Genomic DNA, 19,143 nt, shown 5'->3' on the forward strand with positions numbered 1-19,143 from the left:
GCTTTTGGTAGAAGACAGCACTGAGTTATTCTTGCTCTTCCTGGGCCTTACTTCCTTTAGGAAACGCTGGGAAGGACTGGTCCACATCTCAGAATTACGTAGGGAAGGAAGAGTTGCTAATGTGGCTGATGTAGTGAGCAAGGGCCAGCGGGTCAAGGTCAAAGTACTCTCCTTCACTGGCTCAAAAACTAGCCTTAGCATGAAAGTAAGTTAAGACCTCTCTATTGTCTATTAGATAATTTGACTTTTACTCTGCTGACTTTTAGATCTGTTATTGTTTTGATTTCAGTTTCTCAGTGGAATGGGTGAAATACAAACCACCATGAGCACAATTAGAAAATATTGTATGACAGCTATGACATTTTAACATCAGAAACAAATAGAAACTTAACTTGATTTTTAGCCAAAGCTCTTTTGTATTTCCTGCTATCTGTGTGATGTTAGAACAGAAACTGTTATTTATATGACAGATTTATGTGCTGCGTTAATCACAACTTGAAAAATGAAGGTGTTTCTTTTTTATCCTTTTTGAAAATAATGGCTGAGTAGCAGCATTAATTCTTTAGTTCAATTTATTTGTCAAGCTATTTAAAAAAAACATTTGAGTTATTGTAAGAGGAATTGTTTAAAATGGCTAATGGCAGTATATTTAACATATTCTTGATTTCACTGCTTGGTCAGGATGCTAATGTCTAAAAGTCTTGAAGTACTATTAATTTCAGAATGTGTTGTAGATGGCTTTGAATCTAGAGTTTTAAATAAACTATCACTAAAGTGGATATTAGGAATGTTGATATAAAAAGTTGGACTGTTAACAACTGGGTTGTTTAAATAATTTTTAGTATATTTCTTAGGATTTTAAGATTCAGAAAAAAAAAACCCTCATATCCATCAGATATCCCAAATATTATTTTAAAAAGACTGTCAAACTCCTTAACTCCCCTCTCTTGCTATATTATGAATACTATTTAATTAATAATACAATGAAAAAGTGTAATTGACGCTATTCCAAGCATTATGCAAGTTCACAGACCAACATTATCACAAGATTATTGTCTAATTATATAGCTACAAGTATAGAAGCTCCTGCTATTTTCTGTTGTGTGATGCAGCTGTGGTCACTATTGGACATGTTGTAAATTGCTCATTTGGGAATATTTAGTTTACAGAACTAAACTCTCAGGGCCCTGATACAAAGGTAAATTCTTCTTATACTATGGAACTGTCTCCCATGTCTGTATTAGGATGTAGATCAAGAGACAGGAGAAGATTTGAACCCAAATAGACGTCGCAACCTTATTGGAGAGTCTGAAGAGACAGCCATGAGAAATCCAGACAGGCCCACTCACTTATCTTTGGTCAGTGCTCCTGAAGTAGAAGATGACACATTAGAACGAAAGCGTCTCACTCGTATTTCAGATCCAGAAAAATGGGAAATTAAGCAGGTAATAATTTTCATTATGAAATATGTAACTTTTTCTTGCTGTAAAATCCAGAACATTTTGCAATTGCTAAGCAGCCTGTAGAATTCATCTCCCAATTCGGACCTGACAGCTAACAAAAACCCCAAGATTTTAACAGATTTTCTTTTAAATACATATTTGTATTTCCTCCTATTGATACCAAAGCAGGCTTTTCAGTCATTTTCTCAGAAAATTGGATATTCCAATATGAATCAATGGCCAACTTAGTATCCTGCGATTCTGGTCTAGACTGTCAGCTGATCATAAATCTTGGCCATTGTTTACCATCTTCTAATAACGCCATCTAGCTTAACTATTGCAGTAGATGATAATGATGACCATTGAAGGCTATTTGGAAACCATGACTGGTAAATAATGTGATAACTAGATTACATTTGAGACTGCCCAGAGAATACATCTTCTTAATAAGGATGCTAATTTTGTTATTTTAAGCTTCATTTATCATACTTTACATTTTGATATCCAATTTAGTCTTCTGTATAACTTTTAAAGCTCTGTATAATATGAGAGTTGGATAGTGGATTGAAGTGCTTACTATTATGCAAATCAATCTTTGTCTTGTTTAAGACCACACAGTCCTTGAGTCTACTTTTCCCTTCACTGGGTCCCCAGAGGATTTGGGCCTCTTCTGCACTCTCCCATCACCCATTGTGCACTTATCTCTTGAAGATCTCTAGAGTTCTGGACCTCAAATTGGGGTAGAATGACAGGGCTTCCCTCAGCATTTCTGGGCCATGCAGCCATATCATAGAAGAAGCCGCAGTGTGACCAGACCACCATGGCAGTGCTGTGCAGACTGGGTTAGGGAAACAATGAAATTACAACTGCTCCTTCCCCAATGGGAGGTCCAGAACTCTGGAAATTTTCAAAAGATAAATGTGCAATCTGTGACCGGAGAGGGGAGGAGGCCTACGTCCTGAGGGAACCTGTGGGCCTCTTCCCCATCTTCTGTCCAAGGAGCCGAAGCTTGCAGGGCAGGACGGTGAGGGAGATTGGCGGGGGGCATTACAGTTCCCTGTAGTTGGAATATGAAATAAGAGTGAATTACTGTGAGGACCTTGCAGTGGCTGTAACTTTGATACAGGGTTATCAGTAGTTTTGGGGACCTTTCTTTTAACTTCAAGCAGTTGCTAAGCAACTAGTCATAAGCTGAGGATTCCCTTTATGTAGTAAGTCATCTTGAGAAATCCTTCTCTTTTCTAAGATGGTATAAGTAGTATGGCAGAACTTTCCTATCGTACTGTTTCCTGTTAGGCCATTGTATGAGATACTTCATACTCCCGTGAAATGAAATTGAATAGATGACTACAAAATCTGGGTAGCTTCCTTAGCTATGATATTTTTCATATTAAAAGTCCTTCCTACAGGAATCTGGGATTTATGTTGCTGCTATACAGCATTAAGATAATTTATTGCATTTTCAAATACTCATTGAAGCAAATAACACAGAACAATCCCAAATTCACCCATTCTCAAATTGGTAAAGGGAGGCTTTGAACATGACAACTTTGTTATAGTTGCTGTGGTCCTTGGCAGTTCTTTGAAAGATTCTATGTCAATAGGAAAAGAATGGTTTTTGTTTTTTACAAAATCTGCTTAGAAAAAGTAGTACCTCTTTGTTGTGTCTTTGAGGGTACATATAACCATTTGCCTCACTCTCAGATGATTGCTGCAAACGTGCTCTCCAAGGAGGAGTTTCCTGACTTTGATGAAGAAACTGGAATCTTGCCAAAGGTTGATGATGAGGAAGGTAAAACCATGATAGATACAGTAATGGTCTAGATATGATGCATCAGTGTGTTTCACAAAGTAGTTACTCTTTTTGCTCCTCATTTGTGTTGAATTTGGGAATGCTTAATTCAGATTCTTTTCAGCAGATTACTGTCAGTTCAGGTAATTGCTTAAGATACTTTCATATTATGGAAGAGAGATTGTTCTTTAATAATCTTTCTATCTCCAGCAATCCAGAGTCCAGAACTGTGGGTTGTATTGAAATAAAGTTATGGCGGGGCTGTTTGGCAATAGAAAAGAATGTTGTACCACAAGTGTATGATGGTTAGATTTGTATGTTGGTAAATAAAGTGTGGAGTAATTAGTTCGCATAACTAAGAAACTTTAAATTAAAATTGGAGCTGAATTTAATTTGTTACCCTAGATGAGGATCTGGAAATTGAATTGGTAGAAGAGGAACCACCGTTTCTGCGAGGTCATACAAAACAGAGCATGGACATGAGCCCCATTAAAATAGTGAAGGTAAAAAAATACTGTTCTTGGGTCTCTCCATATAAATGTTTGAATACTGGATTCAGATGGGTTTGTGAAAAGTTAAAATGCTTTTGGCATTCAAAGTATAGAAGGACAAAGAAAGGGGATTAAAAACAAATTAATACTCTTTCCCATCATATTCTTCCGCAAACCACAGTATTATCTTTCCCTTATTTACATCAGTTCCAGGAATCTCAGCAGTTCATCTCTTTTTCATTGTTTTTGTTAATGGCCATTAACAGAACATTAATTAACATTAGTTAAACAAATTACAAAAAAACCCACATTAATTCTGTTTTCTGACTTTGTCCACTTCACTGTTAAAATTGTGTATGACTGTCAAGTTCTCCTTGCTTTTTTCCTATTCATTTATGTTTTGGATGATGGTTGAGAATCAGTCAGGATCAGATTCAGGAAATCTGAAGAAAGAAGTAAGACAACATTTTCTTGTTGATTCCAGAATCCTGATGGCTCCCTGTCTCAAGCAGCCATGATGCAAAGTGCACTTGCTAAAGAGAGGCGGGAACTGAAGCAAGCCCAGCGGGAAGCAGAGATGGATTCTATTCCCATGGGGCTCAACAAACACTGGGTGGATCCCCTTCCAGATGGTAATTCCAAACCTTTTTGCAGTATTATTTGCCTTCCACAAGCAATTTGTTTGAAACAATCTAACACTCATATTTCAAATCTAAATACACACAACATGGTAGGAAATCTGCTTGACAAAACAGTTGCTTCTAGTTTGTGAAATTGCCCAGTATTTTCCCCCATTAGTCTACTATGAAACAGAACTGTGATGGCGAACCTATGGCACACGTGCCCGAAGTGGCCCTATAGTGTCTCCGTATGGATATAGCAATAGCACTTAGACTTATATACTGCTTCAGAGTGCTTAATAGGACTCTCTAAGCTGTTTACAAAGTCAGCATATTGTCTCCAACAATCTGGGGCCTCTTACCCACCATCATCCACCATTCCATTCAAATATTAACAAAATGAGAAGAACATAGTGTCCTCCCCTACCATAATTATTTTTGAGCATGGAAAAGGGAGGATCTTACATTTGCTGAAAAAAATACAGAATGGCTAAGGCTAGGATGGTGAACCTATGGCACACGCGCCACAGATAGCACATGGAAGCATTTGTCAGGGCACATGAGGCATTGCCCTGTCAGCTGTCCAGCGCGCATGCACGTGCTGGCCAGCAGCCTTTTTTAAAGCCATTTTTCACCCTCCCCAGGCTCCAGAGGCTTTATAGGAGCCTGGGGAGGGCAAAAAGAGTCCCCCCCAAGGCCCCCCGGAGGCTTCAGGAGCTTCCCTGAGGCGTCCGGAGCGCAAAAAACCATGGGCAAAACTATGGGCAAACTGAAAGTTCGGGAACGGACTTCTGGTTTGCTTGTAGGATACTTTTTAGTCCTCTGGAGGCTTCAGGCACCTTCAAGAGGCTTCAGCCGACTCTACGGGCAAACTGGAAGTGACTTCTGGTTTGCTCGTAGGGTCATTTTTTGCCCTCCGTAGACTTCAGGGAAGGCTCCTGAAGATCCCTGAAGCCTCCGGGGGGGCTGTTTTTGCCCTCCCCAGACTCCTATAAAGCCTCTGGAGCCTGGGGGGGAGGTGAAAAAAGCATGCAGAAAATGGAGGAGACATCTCATGTGCGCATGCGCACTGGGGGGTCATGCATTGCATTATGGGTGTGGCATGCCCGCACACGACCCCCCTGTGCTCCCCTCCTTTATGGCACGTGAGCCAAAAAAGACTCGCGATTGCTGGGCTAAGGGAAGCTTAGCTGCCATTAAATAGAGATAGTATGAGAGGTGCTCATCTACTGAAAATAACTTCTTTGTAACACATAAATCTTTCTTTTCTCACTTTCCTTTCTTCTTCAGCTTCCCTTGCCAGTTTTGTCCCTACTGTTTTCTTTTATATTTCTAATGCAGCTATTTCTCCAAATTATTCCACTTGCATCATACTTTCTTCTCTTTTTCTGATGGAAGGATATATTTGTAGGCAATAGCAATAGCATTTTAGACTTATATAAAGTCTAAGAGAGGTGTAAAGAGAGGTGCTTTACAGTCCTCTCTAAACGGTTTACAGAGTCAGCATATTGCTCGCAACAATATGTGTCCTCATTTTACCCACCTCAGAAGGATGAAAGGCTGAGTCAACCTTGAACCTGGTGAGATTCGATCTGCCAAATGGTAGGCAGCTGGCAGTCAGCAGAAGTAGCCTGCAGTACTACATTCTAATCACTGTGCCAATACGGCTCAGGCAAACATACGTTATATTTCTGCATATAAAAGTAACTGAGAAAATGGTTAATAATAGGCATGTGGAGAGTCAATTACTTTTAACAGATTCTCTGTTTCAAGATTTCTGACAAGCACACATAGAAACAGTATTTTGGAAGCAGGAATATTGCAGTTTAGCCAGATAACAGCAGACAGGAATGTGATTCAAATGCCTAATAAAGAATGCTTGTCAGAAGACAATCAAAGACAGTCCAAGAAGCAATAATGTAGTCCTAGCTTAATAACCAGTTGTTTAGCAACCGTTCAAAGTTATGACAACTTACCCAAAGATACTTGCCACCTAGTTTTGGCATTCTGATGGCTGCTTTCCTCCCCACATGACTGCATTTCAGATGCTTAGCAACCAGCTCACCTTTACAAACAATTGCAATATTCTGCACAGATGTGACACAATTTACAATACTTTTTGCTGGAAACTGGCCTTCTGCTCCAGGTTAAAAAAAGGGACCCTTGGATATACATTGATTCATTTAATGACTGCAGCATTTACTCTGCTGCAAAAAAGTTGTAAAGTTGTCAGTCATGTGGGTGCCTTGATTTAAAAAAATGTGATGACGCATGGCAGAAATGGCAGACTCCCTTACTGTCATAAGTCAAGCACTACCTGTAGTCCAAAATAAGAGTCCCAGGTTGCCAAGTCAGCTCATCAGTTAAGCCAAAGGTCAAGAGTCACAAACAAGAAGCAGGAACGCAATTCAGGTGCTGGATAGCCAAATCGTTATCTCCAACAAGGACTGCCAGCGCAGGATGCTGCCAGCTAATTACAATCACTCATGTCTTGCCCTTCATTTTGCAAGAAGCCTCACTGAGAAACATTATTCTTCTATCCTCTGTATACTCTAAACCTAGGGTTTGGGGATTGTGCCTCAGCATCTGATTGCTCTAGCTGAACAGGAAATGCCTGTAACTTATCAGCTTTAATTGAATGCTGATTTAGTGATTCCTAAGGCTGACAGTTCCCAGCTGGAGCAATATCAGATTCAAGATCAGAGTCAGACTCTAAATACTTTATTATTGTAATGCAATAAATAACTACCAATTAATTATTTCAATTGTGATTAAGTTAATACATTAACTTATTAAGTTAATACAATTTCTTTTCTGGTCCTTCCCTTTTTTGAAATAATTTTACTTCTGGCAGATGTATGTGCATGCATACTATGTCTCACGTATATTGAGTAGAAAAGAATTCCAGTATTGGCTTCAACAGAAGTTGGAAACCTCTCATGGGTAACACTGGTTTTGGCATATATTTTTTATTGTAATCCTACAAATCTTTTTGGTCCTTCCTTTAGATTAGAGATTATCTTAAATCAGGATTGTCTCTCATTCTGTTAAGTGTGTTATTCAAACACAGTTTGGAATTCCACCTGAGCAATGGATAGTCAGAACAGGGCAAATGAAGCAAACCAACATATAATATAAATCTTCTCAATATAGTTCTGTTTGTATGATGACTCTTGTTCCTTCCTTCAATGACTATCCCTTTCTAGTGCATCCCATCATTTGTTTTATGCTGCAATATTAATCTCAGACTCATGGTTTTTCTTCCCTCCTTCCCAGTGGATGGAAGGCAAATTGCAGCCAACATGCGGGGCATTGGCATGATGCCCAATGACATACCTGAATGGAAGAAGCATGCTTTTGGAGGCAATAAGGCTTCTTATGGAAAAAAGACACAACTGTCAATAATTGAACAGCGAGAAAGTCTTCCAATTTTTCGTCTGAAAGATCAACTTATCCAGGTAAATCTTTAAGAAAAGCAATTGACTTGAATCATAGTAAGGATCATTAAATCCAATATCTTGCCTATTCCTAGTCATCTAATCTGGACATACATTGAATTTTACTTAATCTTTGAATCCTGTGTTCAAAAATCTTGAAATAGGGATTTTTGATGTAATTATTTAATACATTGTTTTCATTTATCAAATATGCACTTAGCATGTGGTAATACCTTGCTGACATTTTGGTTGAGATGCTAAGCACAGTCATTTCTCACTATTACATGAATGGAAGATCACTTCAGAGAAACGGGGCTATACACTAGGAAATAAACAGAAGGGAAACGAAAAGACTATTGTTTTCAGGACAATTGCATTGATGTATTCATGATATCACCAGAATGAAACTTTACTCAAAGGGAAGTTGGGTTTTTATTTGTTAAATATTTTTTCTGCTTTTTATCAAATATCCAAGATGACATCTGAAGACTAAATAGTTCTCAGTAAGAAAGTAATGAAAAAATAAGCTATTGCAAACTGTGTCTGTCCTGACATTGCTTAGCCAGAACTCCCAGGTGCTGTTGGTGCAAAAATGATGGAAGTTGTATTTCATTCACAGTTGGAAACCTTCAGGTTTCCTTACCCTGTGGTTAAGTAAGTTAGTCTAAAACTTCAAACTATTGTATAGGAGATTTGATCACTGAAAATCCTGCCCAGATTTGCCTGTATTTTTCAGTGTGGTCAATTTATTTTTCCTCCCCTCTTATCTCTAATAGAACCCAAATTTGAAACAAGATCTGTAAGATTAATTAACAAATTACTCATCTTGATCTGATACACTCATGCTTCTACTTGTTTGTTTTCTGCACTGTGGTGGCTATGGTTTTGATTTTAAAAGCAAACACCAACCAGATTCCTCCTGAACACCCATTCTCTTTTAAATGAGACGATTTCAATGCTTCACCCTACTTTTTTCAGGCAGTTCATGATAACCAGATTCTGATTGTCATTGGTGAGACTGGCTCTGGGAAAACTACACAGATCACACAGTACCTTGCTGAAGCTGGCTACACCACCCGTGGGAAGATCGGCTGCACTCAGCCTCGTCGAGTAGCTGCCATGTCTGTTGCTAAGAGGGTTTCAGAAGAATTTGGTTGTTGTCTAGGACAAGAGGTAAGATGTATTCTGCTTCTTTTGTGAATTAATTCTGCAATGTACTGGGGGGGGGGGGAAAGGAATATAACAAGATTTTAAAGCTGCTAATTTTAAAGTTAACTGTTTTCAACAAATTTATACAAGCTACTTCACTCACTCTAAATTAGCCATGACAAAACTTTCTCCTTGAACTTTATAGATAGGAGAATTTACTCATTAGAATTTAGATCTGGGCTTGTACACAGTAATCACTTTTCTTTCTCAGAAATTTCTTCCCCGTTTGTTACTACCTGTTATTTTGAGAATCATGCAGGATTTTTTTTTAAAAAAAGATTCATTTGGTTAATTTGAAAGAAATGCATATTTTGATTTCTGCAGTTTGCTTATTTTGAATGTTAATTTACATAATTTATTTCAATTAGATATGCAAAACATGAATATCTTATTTTATGAAAATTATCATCTGACTGTTGATTTTCCCCCAAATTTTAAAGACTACAAACTTTACTTCTTTCAACAACTATACTTTCTGAAGTTATGTGATGTGGTTCTTAAATTGTGAAATTTAGAGAAATTGATAAAGCATGTTGTTAGAAAATAAGATATGCATCTGTAATTCAAATATCCCACCTATTCAGAAAAAAATAAAAAATAAATAAACTTGAGTGGCAATGAATACTCTATGTGAGAACTCGTTCTCATGATCAGAAGTAAGCCTGTATCCATTACTAAATAAAAAACAGATAGAAACTCAGTCTCCCTCTTGAAAGAATAAATAGGGCTGGCATATGATGCATAGCAGTTGCTGGAATTCCTCCAAGATGGCTTCTTTAGTTTTTTCGCAATAAAACTACTGAGATGAATTTTTATGTTCTTGGAATTCTATTCTTGATCTTTCTGCCTTGCCAATTGAAGATGTCTGCTATCCCGTGGGGCTAGAAGGGGTAGGTACGTTGCTTCATAGTGGGTATTTGTAATTGGCCAGACTTAGTAGAGCAGCCATGTTGTAAAAGACAACTCTCAACCATGTAGTGATTTTTATAAGTGGGTCCATAACGAAGTCTCAAATTCTAGATGTACCACCAAACTAAAGGCTGGTTGTTCTGTTTGTACCTCATGCCTCCAAACAAACTGACCTTAATATCACTCTTTAAGAGTGAAGATGTTCATCATTGATACTAATTTTGCTGTATTTTTTTAAGGTTGGTTATACTATTCGATTTGAGGATTGCACTAGTCCTGAAACCGTGATCAAATACATGACAGATGGGATGCTGCTTCGCGAGTGCCTCATTGATCCAGATCTGACACAGTATGCAATCATAATGTTGGATGAAGCCCATGAACGCACTATACATACGGATGTACTCTTTGGTCTCCTGAAAAAGGTATGAACTCTTTCAAATCATCCACAATGTTTAAATGATGAAGCAGAAAATTGCTCAAAGAAAGCAAAGCAGCAAGTTTGTCCTGAGGTTCAACCATATATTGATCCTTCTGTTTATATTCTGTCATCTTTTTTTTTAATGTGCCCCATTTTTTCTTTGCAGACAGTTCAGAAGAGACAAGACATGAAATTAATAGTGACCTCAGCTACACTGGATGCAGTTAAATTCTCTCAGTATTTCTATGAGGCTCCTATCTTTACCATTCCTGGTAGGACATACCCAGTCGAGATTCTCTACACCAAGGAACCTGAGACAGATTACTTGGATGCCAGCCTGATTACAGTCATGCAGATCCACTTGACAGAACCTCCAGGTGAGTTATGGCATGAGAACAATGTTGAGACTCTGTAGACGTTGCTCTCAAACTGGGAAAATATTCATTTACGTTTAGTGTAATTATATTGGCCGTATTTGTTATATTGAATTTAATTTAAATGTAATTAAAATTTGAACTAGTCCAAAATAGTTTTACAATCTCTCCTCATTCCTTCTCAAATGCCCAAGTGAGCACTCCAAAGTTTAATATGGGTGTGAGGCTGAAAAAGGTTGCCTGCATGCTTCTTGTAAAGCCTCTTTTATTGTCTAAACTCTTTTAGCTTGCAATCCCTTTTCATTTTGTACTAGTTAAGTCAGAATGGGATTTTCATTTTTAATAATAAATGCAAATGATTTATTATTCAGGTTTGGCCTCCAGTGGAAGTTATAAAATTTTTATAGTGAAGATATCTGTTCCTTGAGATAGAATAAAAATATTTGATGTAAATACTTCTGATAAGACAGCTTTCTTGCTCTTAGGAGCCTAATTTGCCATTTCTAGTGTGAAGAGTTTTAGTTTTTATGGACAAAGTAATTCCTGAGGAGATACCTGCTATTAATTTAGACTCTTTTTAACATTGTTGGGTTTCTTTGGCAGTCACAAACTTAGATACCACACAATTCTGATATTGTTAAATGAGAACTTTACTTAAATACAAACATATATCTAAACCAGCTTATATATTAAAAGGAGAAATATTCAGTATGTTACTAAAGAATAAAGGCAGAATTTCTGTATTGTGTTACTAGATAAAAAAGCAAATTTTTATATAGGTTTTTCAGAGCAAAAAATTAGAAATTTCATATTATAAAAATTTGTATTTATTAAATTTATTTATTGCCTGTCTTGCCATACTCTAGTCTTACCAGTATATTTTCCCCATCCATAGTTGCAGTATATCTCCTAATTTTAAATTTCTTCTATCTGATTTATATCACCATTACTGATTAGTAAGCAGGAGAATGAGTACCATGCTCTGTTTAACACAGGGGTAGTCAACCTTTTTATACCTACCACCCACTTTTGTATCTCTGTTAGTAGTAAAATTTTCTAACCACCCACCGGTTCCACAGTAATGGGGATTTATAAAGTAGGGAAGTAACTTTACTTTACAAAATTTAAAAAGCAGAGTCATAGCAAACCCCTACCGCCCACCATGAAAGCTGGAATGCCCACTACTGGGCGGTAGGGACCAGGTTGACTACCACTGGTTTAACATATCAAGTTCATCTAATTTTTCATCTTCACTCAACAAAGAAGTATCTATATTGTGTTTCTTTTTCTCCTGGATGTTTTATATTTCCATTATTCAGAACAAGTCATTAAAATCAGCAAATTTTACTCCATCTATTTTTTAGTTAATCTCACAACTGTAAAAGCCACATACTTGCTTTTTTCAAATAAAATCAGACTGAAAAACAAATCACAAGAAAAATCTGAAATCTCATGCCATTATCTGTTTCTTAATTGTAAGTGTTGTTTTTATATTGGCCTGACTATATGACTTGCTTTTCTTTCATGCAGGAGACATCTTGGTGTTCTTGACTGGCCAGGAAGAAATTGATACAGCTTGTGAAATTCTCTATGAGCGAATGAAGTCCCTTGGTCCGGATGTTCCTGAGCTGATAATCTTGCCTGTTTATTCAGCACTACCTAGTGAGATGCAGACACGGATCTTTGATCCAGCTCCCCCGGGAAGTCGAAAGGTACCTATTCCCACATGTGTGGTTTTGGCTTTTTGCTAGATTGTGTTATCTTCCAATATAATATAATTAATAATCAAATCTTTTCTAGATCAGGGGGTCTATTGAGCATCTTGTTCTCAAAAGTGAAATATTTCTTTGAAACCTGTTAAAAGGCTGGAAGACATTTTCCAATTCCTATTGTTTTTTTTGTTCTATAAATATGGGAATTCCTGATCACTTCATTAAGGGGGGAGGGGAGGTGATGTTTTTGAGGTGCTGAGAGGAAATTGCAGATATTTGATGGTAAATTGAAGACAGAATAGAGTTGCTTGACAGGGATATGGGCAGCATATAAATAAAATAAATAAATCAGGAAGTTTACATATTGAGTGAAAAATTAAAATGATTCTTGGGTATGTATTATTTTTTGTTATCATTTTAATAGCCTCAGTTAACCCTAAAACTTCATTCCCTGTCCTCTGTTTTATTCTTCAGATGTCTTTTGGGGGTGGGGGGTATAAAATTGGATTATAAATTTAGCATCTTCTCAGTGAAGATATTTACACATTCATTTAGATTCTATGTTAGAGTACTATGAATGTTAAGCTTATTTTTTGTGGTTTGCTGTCACAAATAGGATTTTGCTGAACTAAAAAGCAACAGTAATGGATTTGCTTCAGCACAGTCTATGTGAACAACATCAATACCAAAAATGTAGTTATTCCCTCTTGAGTACAATCTTTTAGACTTGAGTACAGTCTTTTAATATTTACTGTATCAGCAAAAAAGTAGTTTAATAGTAATCCTGTTTTCACTCCTACTTTTTTCTTGCTATATTCAACTATTTGCCATTCCTTTTTGTCCCCCTACAGGTGGTCATTGCCACAAATATTGCTGAAACTTCACTTACAATTGATGGTATCTATTATGTAGTTGATCCCGGTTTTGTAAAGCAGAAAGTGTACAACTCTAAGACAGGGATTGACCAGCTGGTTGTAACACCAATTTCTCAGGTATCCTGTATTTTTTGGATAATATGTTATGTGAAGCTTTTACTAAGGGTAATGTGCACACAGCACAATTTCTACAGTGAATGAGAATGTATTTATCTTATTCCAATCTTTGAAGAGCAACAGATGACACTGGGATTGCTGTTACTATATGATGCAGTGTGATGCCATGTAGCCACATCATTTAGCAATGACATTTCCAGTAATCTGATTGCTCTCGTAACCATAAGACACATAAGTTAAGCGGGAAGTGGTGGGAGTCCCAGGTAAGGAGTGCGGGATGCCCGGTGCAAGGTTGCTTGCAAGTTAGGCTAGGGTGCTAAAAGAGAAGGTGGGTGGATGGCACAGCAGGGTGTAGGAAGGCTAAGGAGGATGGCAAAGCTGAGCACACATTATTAGATAGAACAGACAGGAACTCTTGTTCAGTGCTGTCATATCTTCAAATGGTTGCTGAACAAGTGGTTGTAAGCAAGAACTACCTGTACATAAATTCTAAAAGTGTGCTCTTACCCTGTTCTGTGTACCAAGCTTTTGCCATGAAATGGCCTATTATGGCACTCTTTGTTTATTATATCATTGACACTATACAAGAATAACCACTTGTCAGGATTCAAACAAGCCTCTAACATTCAGTTCTTTTTTAAAGGCTGGAGGGTTTTTTTTTAACTCAATGAGTGTTGTGGTAGCCTAGAGGTGGAGCTCTTGCCTCATAATCAGGAGGCTATGAGTTCAATCCTAGCTAGAGGCAGATTTCTCTCTCTGGGCAAGATGAGAATATATCTACTGAATTTAGTTCCGCATTGGCAACAAGAAGGGCATCCGGCCAGTAAACACTCAGCTCCATTCAGTTGCCCAGACCCCACCCCTCATGGGATTATGGGGTCATTAAAAGACGATGATGAGGAGGGTTTTTAAAATGAATCTTGACCTTCTTTGAATGCTAAATGTATGTCTATGTTATATAGAATATATAAGAATCTTTTCATGAGTTCCATAGAGCACTTCTTGAACTGCTTTTGTAACACTTCACTTCTATGTCATATTCTACTATACATAATATCTGCTGCATTCCTTCCATTTTTCAATTTTCCTTCTGCCTTGAATTGCAACCATCCTGTGTCCAATTTTAATGCAAATTAAAATATGTGGGGGGTAAGCGGAAGGAATAAATGCCCCTGTATATCTTTTAATTTGTGATTCCTATAGGCCCAAGCTAAGCAACGAGCTGGAAGAGCAGGAAGAACAGGCCCTGGCAAGTGCTACCGACTCTACACAGAGCGGGCCTACCGTGATGAGATGCTGACCACCAATGTGCCTGAGATTCAGAGAACTAATCTGGCAAGCACCGTATTATCTCTTAAGGTGAGCTTTGGCACATAAATGACTTTCAGGCTTTTGTTCAACATCTTCAAAAAAAAAAAAAGCCTTGCCAGCTGTCTTTTTAAAGAAAGAAATTGGGAGATTTCATACAAATTAATATATAAAATTGAGAGTAATATTTTGGGGAGCAGGCCTAGGAAGTAACTTTTGTAAGTTGCCAGATGTGTGAACAATGCTTGTTATCTTTTCTTCCCCTCTGATACATTCAAGGCTATGGGTATCAATGATTTGCTGTCTTTCGATTTCATGGATGCCCCACCAATGGAGACTCTGATCACTGCAATGGAGCAACTGTATACCCTGGGAGCTTTGGATGATGAAGGGCTGCTCACTCGACTGGGGCGCAGGGTAGGATCAGCATTGTTCAGATTCTCTTTAGTGTGTGGTTGAACAAAGGAAAGTAATAACCAAGATAATGTAGCCTTCGGGAAAGCGGTGTATACAGGATGCCTGTCTGTGCAGCGCACTGGTGTCAACTATTTGTGAAGTCTGTTAACAGTTATAGGTGGAAACCTATTGGAACATTTATAGATGGAAACAGTTAACATATTTTTGATATACCCCTAAGCAGGTAGATTTATTGTTGGTTCTCACACAGTGGTTTGATGCAGGGACGGAAGGAATCTTTAGCAGTAGCAGACAATGATAGTACCTTATTCTGGACTGGTGTTTTTCCTTACGGAGCTATTGGTCTATGTGTATTTTTTACATAGGGTTGCAAGTTAAACCTTACTCGGGGATATTTCAACCAAATTATGTTTTTCTCCTTCCTGGCAGATGGCGGAGTTCCCACTGGAGCCTATGCTTTGCAAGATGCTCATTATGTCAGTGCACCTAGGTTGCAGTGAGGAAATGCTCACCATTGTCTCAATGCTGTCTGTGCAAAATGTTTTCTATCGACCAAAGGTAAATTGGGAAGCATTGGAATGAAAAAGATTGCATGTTACACAGCAGCCATGCTCTGCTTGCAGCTGGACCAGGGCATGGGAGAAGAATGGCTGATCTGATAAAGTGCAGACTTGATGTGGGAATGGGAAACTTGATTTCCATCCTTATCTTTATCATGCAACAGCTTCTTGATTTTAGAAGATGTTATTTAAGTTGACTTTATTTGATTACCTTTCTTACTTATTTTTTAATAAACTTTAATAAGTTACACATCAATTCTGTTAGGTTTTTAAAATCTAATGTAATGCAGATGAGGAAAGAGCACTAATTCCAATAACATATCCTCCAATAGCACAGAGTAGGGTAATACTGAAATGTGCAACTTTTGTTCAGTTTCAATTTTAAGCATTTCTTTTCCTAAGTCAAAGTAATGTAAAAGGATGGTGGACATGTTGATACATACACACACACACACACACACACAAACACACACGCTTGAAATTTTCACATTATTTTAAAAATTCTCTTTTATCCCTTTCTTGCACATGACTGGTTTAAATATACTTACTAACATTGCATCACAAAATATATTTACCACTCTAGAAAGATCTATATTTTTATACTTGAAAGGAATAAATTACATAAGGCTAATTTTATTTCATATATGTAGGACAAGCAAGCACTTGCTGACCAGAAGAAAGCTAAGTTCCACCAAACTGAAGGAGATCATCTCACACTTTTGGCTGTTTACAACTCCTGGAAGAACAATAAGTTCTCCAATCCCTGGTGCTATGAAAATTTTATCCAAGCCCGCTCACTACGTCGTGCCCAGGATATTCGTAAGCAAATGCTGGGAATAATGGATAGGTGAGTTAATGAAATAGGAGGGGAAATTGTTTTTCAGCCAAAAAAACAGGCTATATGGGAATTAGTGTTATATTTGGCAACATCTGGGCTTGAGTATAATTAGTGTTATATTTGAAGATTATCTTTTGGGAGGAGGCTTCATGGTATCTGAAGCAGAACATCTAGATTCAGTCATACTTTTGTTCCATATAGCAACAACTTTATGATCTCTCAAGTTTTCCTCTTTACATCTTGTATTCAAAGGCGGAAAGAGACAGTGATTAATATGTGTGTGTGTGCGCGCGTGCAAGTATATTTATGTATCTAGCCCAGTGTTTTTCAACCTTTTTTGTGCAAAGGCACACTTTTTTCATGAAAAAAATCACGAGGCACACCACCATTAGAAAATGTTAAAAAAAATTAACTCTGTGCCTATATTGACTATATATAAAGTAATTCTCCCACGGCACACCTTACACTATGTCACGGCACACTAGTGTGCCGCGGCACAGTGGTTGAAAAACACTGATCTAGCCTATGTATGTGTGTTAGGTTTGTGTTGCATATGTGTGTGTGTGTGTGTGTGTGTGTGTATGTGTGTGTATTATTAAGTGTCACAACCCCTGGTAAGCCAGAATTATGGGAGGAAGCTAACTGCTTCCATCATCTGTCAATCGGCTCGTCACAAGAGTCCATCACGACAGAAACCCAATATTTTTACTGTTGCCTTTGTTATATATACATATATATAAAACACATATATGTCTGTGTATATATCTCTGTGTGTGTGTGTGTGTGTGTGTGTATATACACACACACATACATATATACACACACACACATACATACATACATACATACATACATATATTTGTATTTGTGCTGATAAATAAATAAAGGGAGACTAGTATAAATCTATTTCAAGCTCTTTAGCTCTCATCAGCTAGCGATACCCTTACTGGGATTCGAACCTGGGCTGTATTACATATTAGGCAGATGTGTTAACTACTAAGCCACAGGCTCTCCTCCTTTATCAGCTGAGCCAGCTTAGCCAGGGAAATAGGTATGTAATTAGTGTCACAACCCCTGGTATGCCCAAATATGGGAGGAAGCTCACTGCTTCCATATATATTGAATTGAATTGAATTGAATTGAATTTATTATATTTCTCTCAGGTTTTGTGCTTGTGAAAATTTCACATTTCTTACCCATATTCTTTCCCATGTGTCCAGCATTATTGGTTCTTTAATATTCTGAGCCCACTTTATCATACAATCTTTAACCAATTCCGTTTCCGAATCCATCTGTATTAGTACATTATATATCCTCTTTATATGCATTAAGCTTTGATCTCTTATTTGTTTAAACAAATTATCCTCAACTTTGACAAAACCAATTTTTTGGTCTATTTTCCACCTGGCCTGTAATTGGCCATACTGGAACCATGTTTGAACTACCCTCTCCTCTTTCAGTACCTCTAAAGATTTTAATTGTAGAACCCCCCTTTCTAAAGTGAGAAGTTGTCTGTAAGTGGTTCTATCGTGTTTTTGTTCTATATTCATATTTTCAATTGCAGGTCTAGGAATTGCCCACATGGGTAACTTATCATTTAGTTTATGATGATATTTTTTCCAGACCCGCAATAAAGAATTGCTTAAGATATGAGTTTTAAAGTTCTTATCCATTTTTTTGTTGAATAACAAGTAAGCGTGCCAACCATATACCAGATCATGTCCCTCGATATTCAATATTCTATCATTGGTTAAATGGGTCCAATCACTAATTGCGGATAGGGCCACTGCCTCATAATATAATTTTAGATTAGGTAATTTCAAGCCTCCTCTCTCGCGTACATCTTGCATTATTTTCATCTTTACCCTCGGCTTCTTTCCAGCCCATACAAATTTGTTGATACTCTTCTGCCATTCTAAAAGATTCGCATCTTTTTTAAGTATAGGTAGCATTTGAAAAAGAAATAAAAATTTTGGTAAAATGTTCATTTTCACTGCCGCTATCCTCCCCAGCAAAGATAAGTGCAATTTCTCCCATTTTTTCATCTCTATCTGTATACTCCGCCAAAGTGGTTCATAATTATGCTTATATAGTTTCCCATTTGAGGCTAAAATATTGACCCCAAGATATTTGACTTTTTTAACTACCTCACATCCTAGCATCCCTCCTAGTTCTTCCTTTTGTTTAGTATTCATATTTATAGCTAATATTTTGGTTTTTCCTAAATTTATTTTAAAACCAGACACTTGACCATATTGATTAATTGTGTTCATTAAAACCATACTGGATTCCTGCGGTTGTTCCAATATTATGACCAAATCATCCGCAGAAGTGCGGAGTCTGTATTCTTGCTGCCTAATCTTGATCACTTTTAGACCATCCAAGCCCCGTATTTTATTCAATAATACTTCCAAAGTTATAATGAACAATAGTGGGGACAAAGGACAGCCCTGTCTTATACCTTTTCCGATTTGAAAGGAGTCTGTTAAACTTCCGTTGACTATGATTTGAGCTGTTTGCTGTTGGTATATTGCTTTAATTGACCGTAAAAAGCTATCTCCTATCTGCATTTTTTGCAATATCTTCAACAGAAATTGCCAATTAACTTGATCAAAGGCCTT

The 19,143-nt window shown here is 37.4% G+C and overlaps 1 protein-coding gene across 1 annotated transcript in view; it reads left to right on the forward strand.

Annotated features, from left to right (window-relative positions):
- The window catches only part of DHX8 (DEAH-box helicase 8), a 34,331-nt gene that overhangs the window by 8,682 nt on the left and 6,506 nt on the right, over positions 1 to 19,143 (forward strand). Inside the window, exons 7-21 of the mRNA XM_087713286.1 lie at positions 61 to 205; positions 1,245 to 1,445; positions 3,147 to 3,234; positions 3,640 to 3,737; positions 4,210 to 4,357; positions 7,622 to 7,803; positions 8,761 to 8,955; positions 10,140 to 10,325; positions 10,488 to 10,698; positions 12,226 to 12,407; positions 13,259 to 13,399; positions 14,603 to 14,758; positions 14,987 to 15,124; positions 15,554 to 15,682; positions 16,335 to 16,531. Coding sequence (XP_087569412.1) covers positions 61 to 205; positions 1,245 to 1,445; positions 3,147 to 3,234; positions 3,640 to 3,737; positions 4,210 to 4,357; positions 7,622 to 7,803; positions 8,761 to 8,955; positions 10,140 to 10,325; positions 10,488 to 10,698; positions 12,226 to 12,407; positions 13,259 to 13,399; positions 14,603 to 14,758; positions 14,987 to 15,124; positions 15,554 to 15,682; positions 16,335 to 16,531 — 2,397 coding nt within the window. The remainder of the gene's footprint in view (positions 1 to 60; positions 206 to 1,244; positions 1,446 to 3,146; positions 3,235 to 3,639; positions 3,738 to 4,209; positions 4,358 to 7,621; positions 7,804 to 8,760; positions 8,956 to 10,139; positions 10,326 to 10,487; positions 10,699 to 12,225; positions 12,408 to 13,258; positions 13,400 to 14,602; positions 14,759 to 14,986; positions 15,125 to 15,553; positions 15,683 to 16,334; positions 16,532 to 19,143) is intronic.

Source organism: Thamnophis sirtalis, unplaced genomic scaffold (genome assembly GCF_051295495.1).
Source record: "Thamnophis sirtalis isolate CommonGarterSnake01/CBP01778 unplaced genomic scaffold, rThaSir2_p1.2 scaffold_4, whole genome shotgun sequence".
Taxonomy (NCBI): Eukaryota; Metazoa; Chordata; class Lepidosauria; order Squamata; family Natricidae; genus Thamnophis; species Thamnophis sirtalis.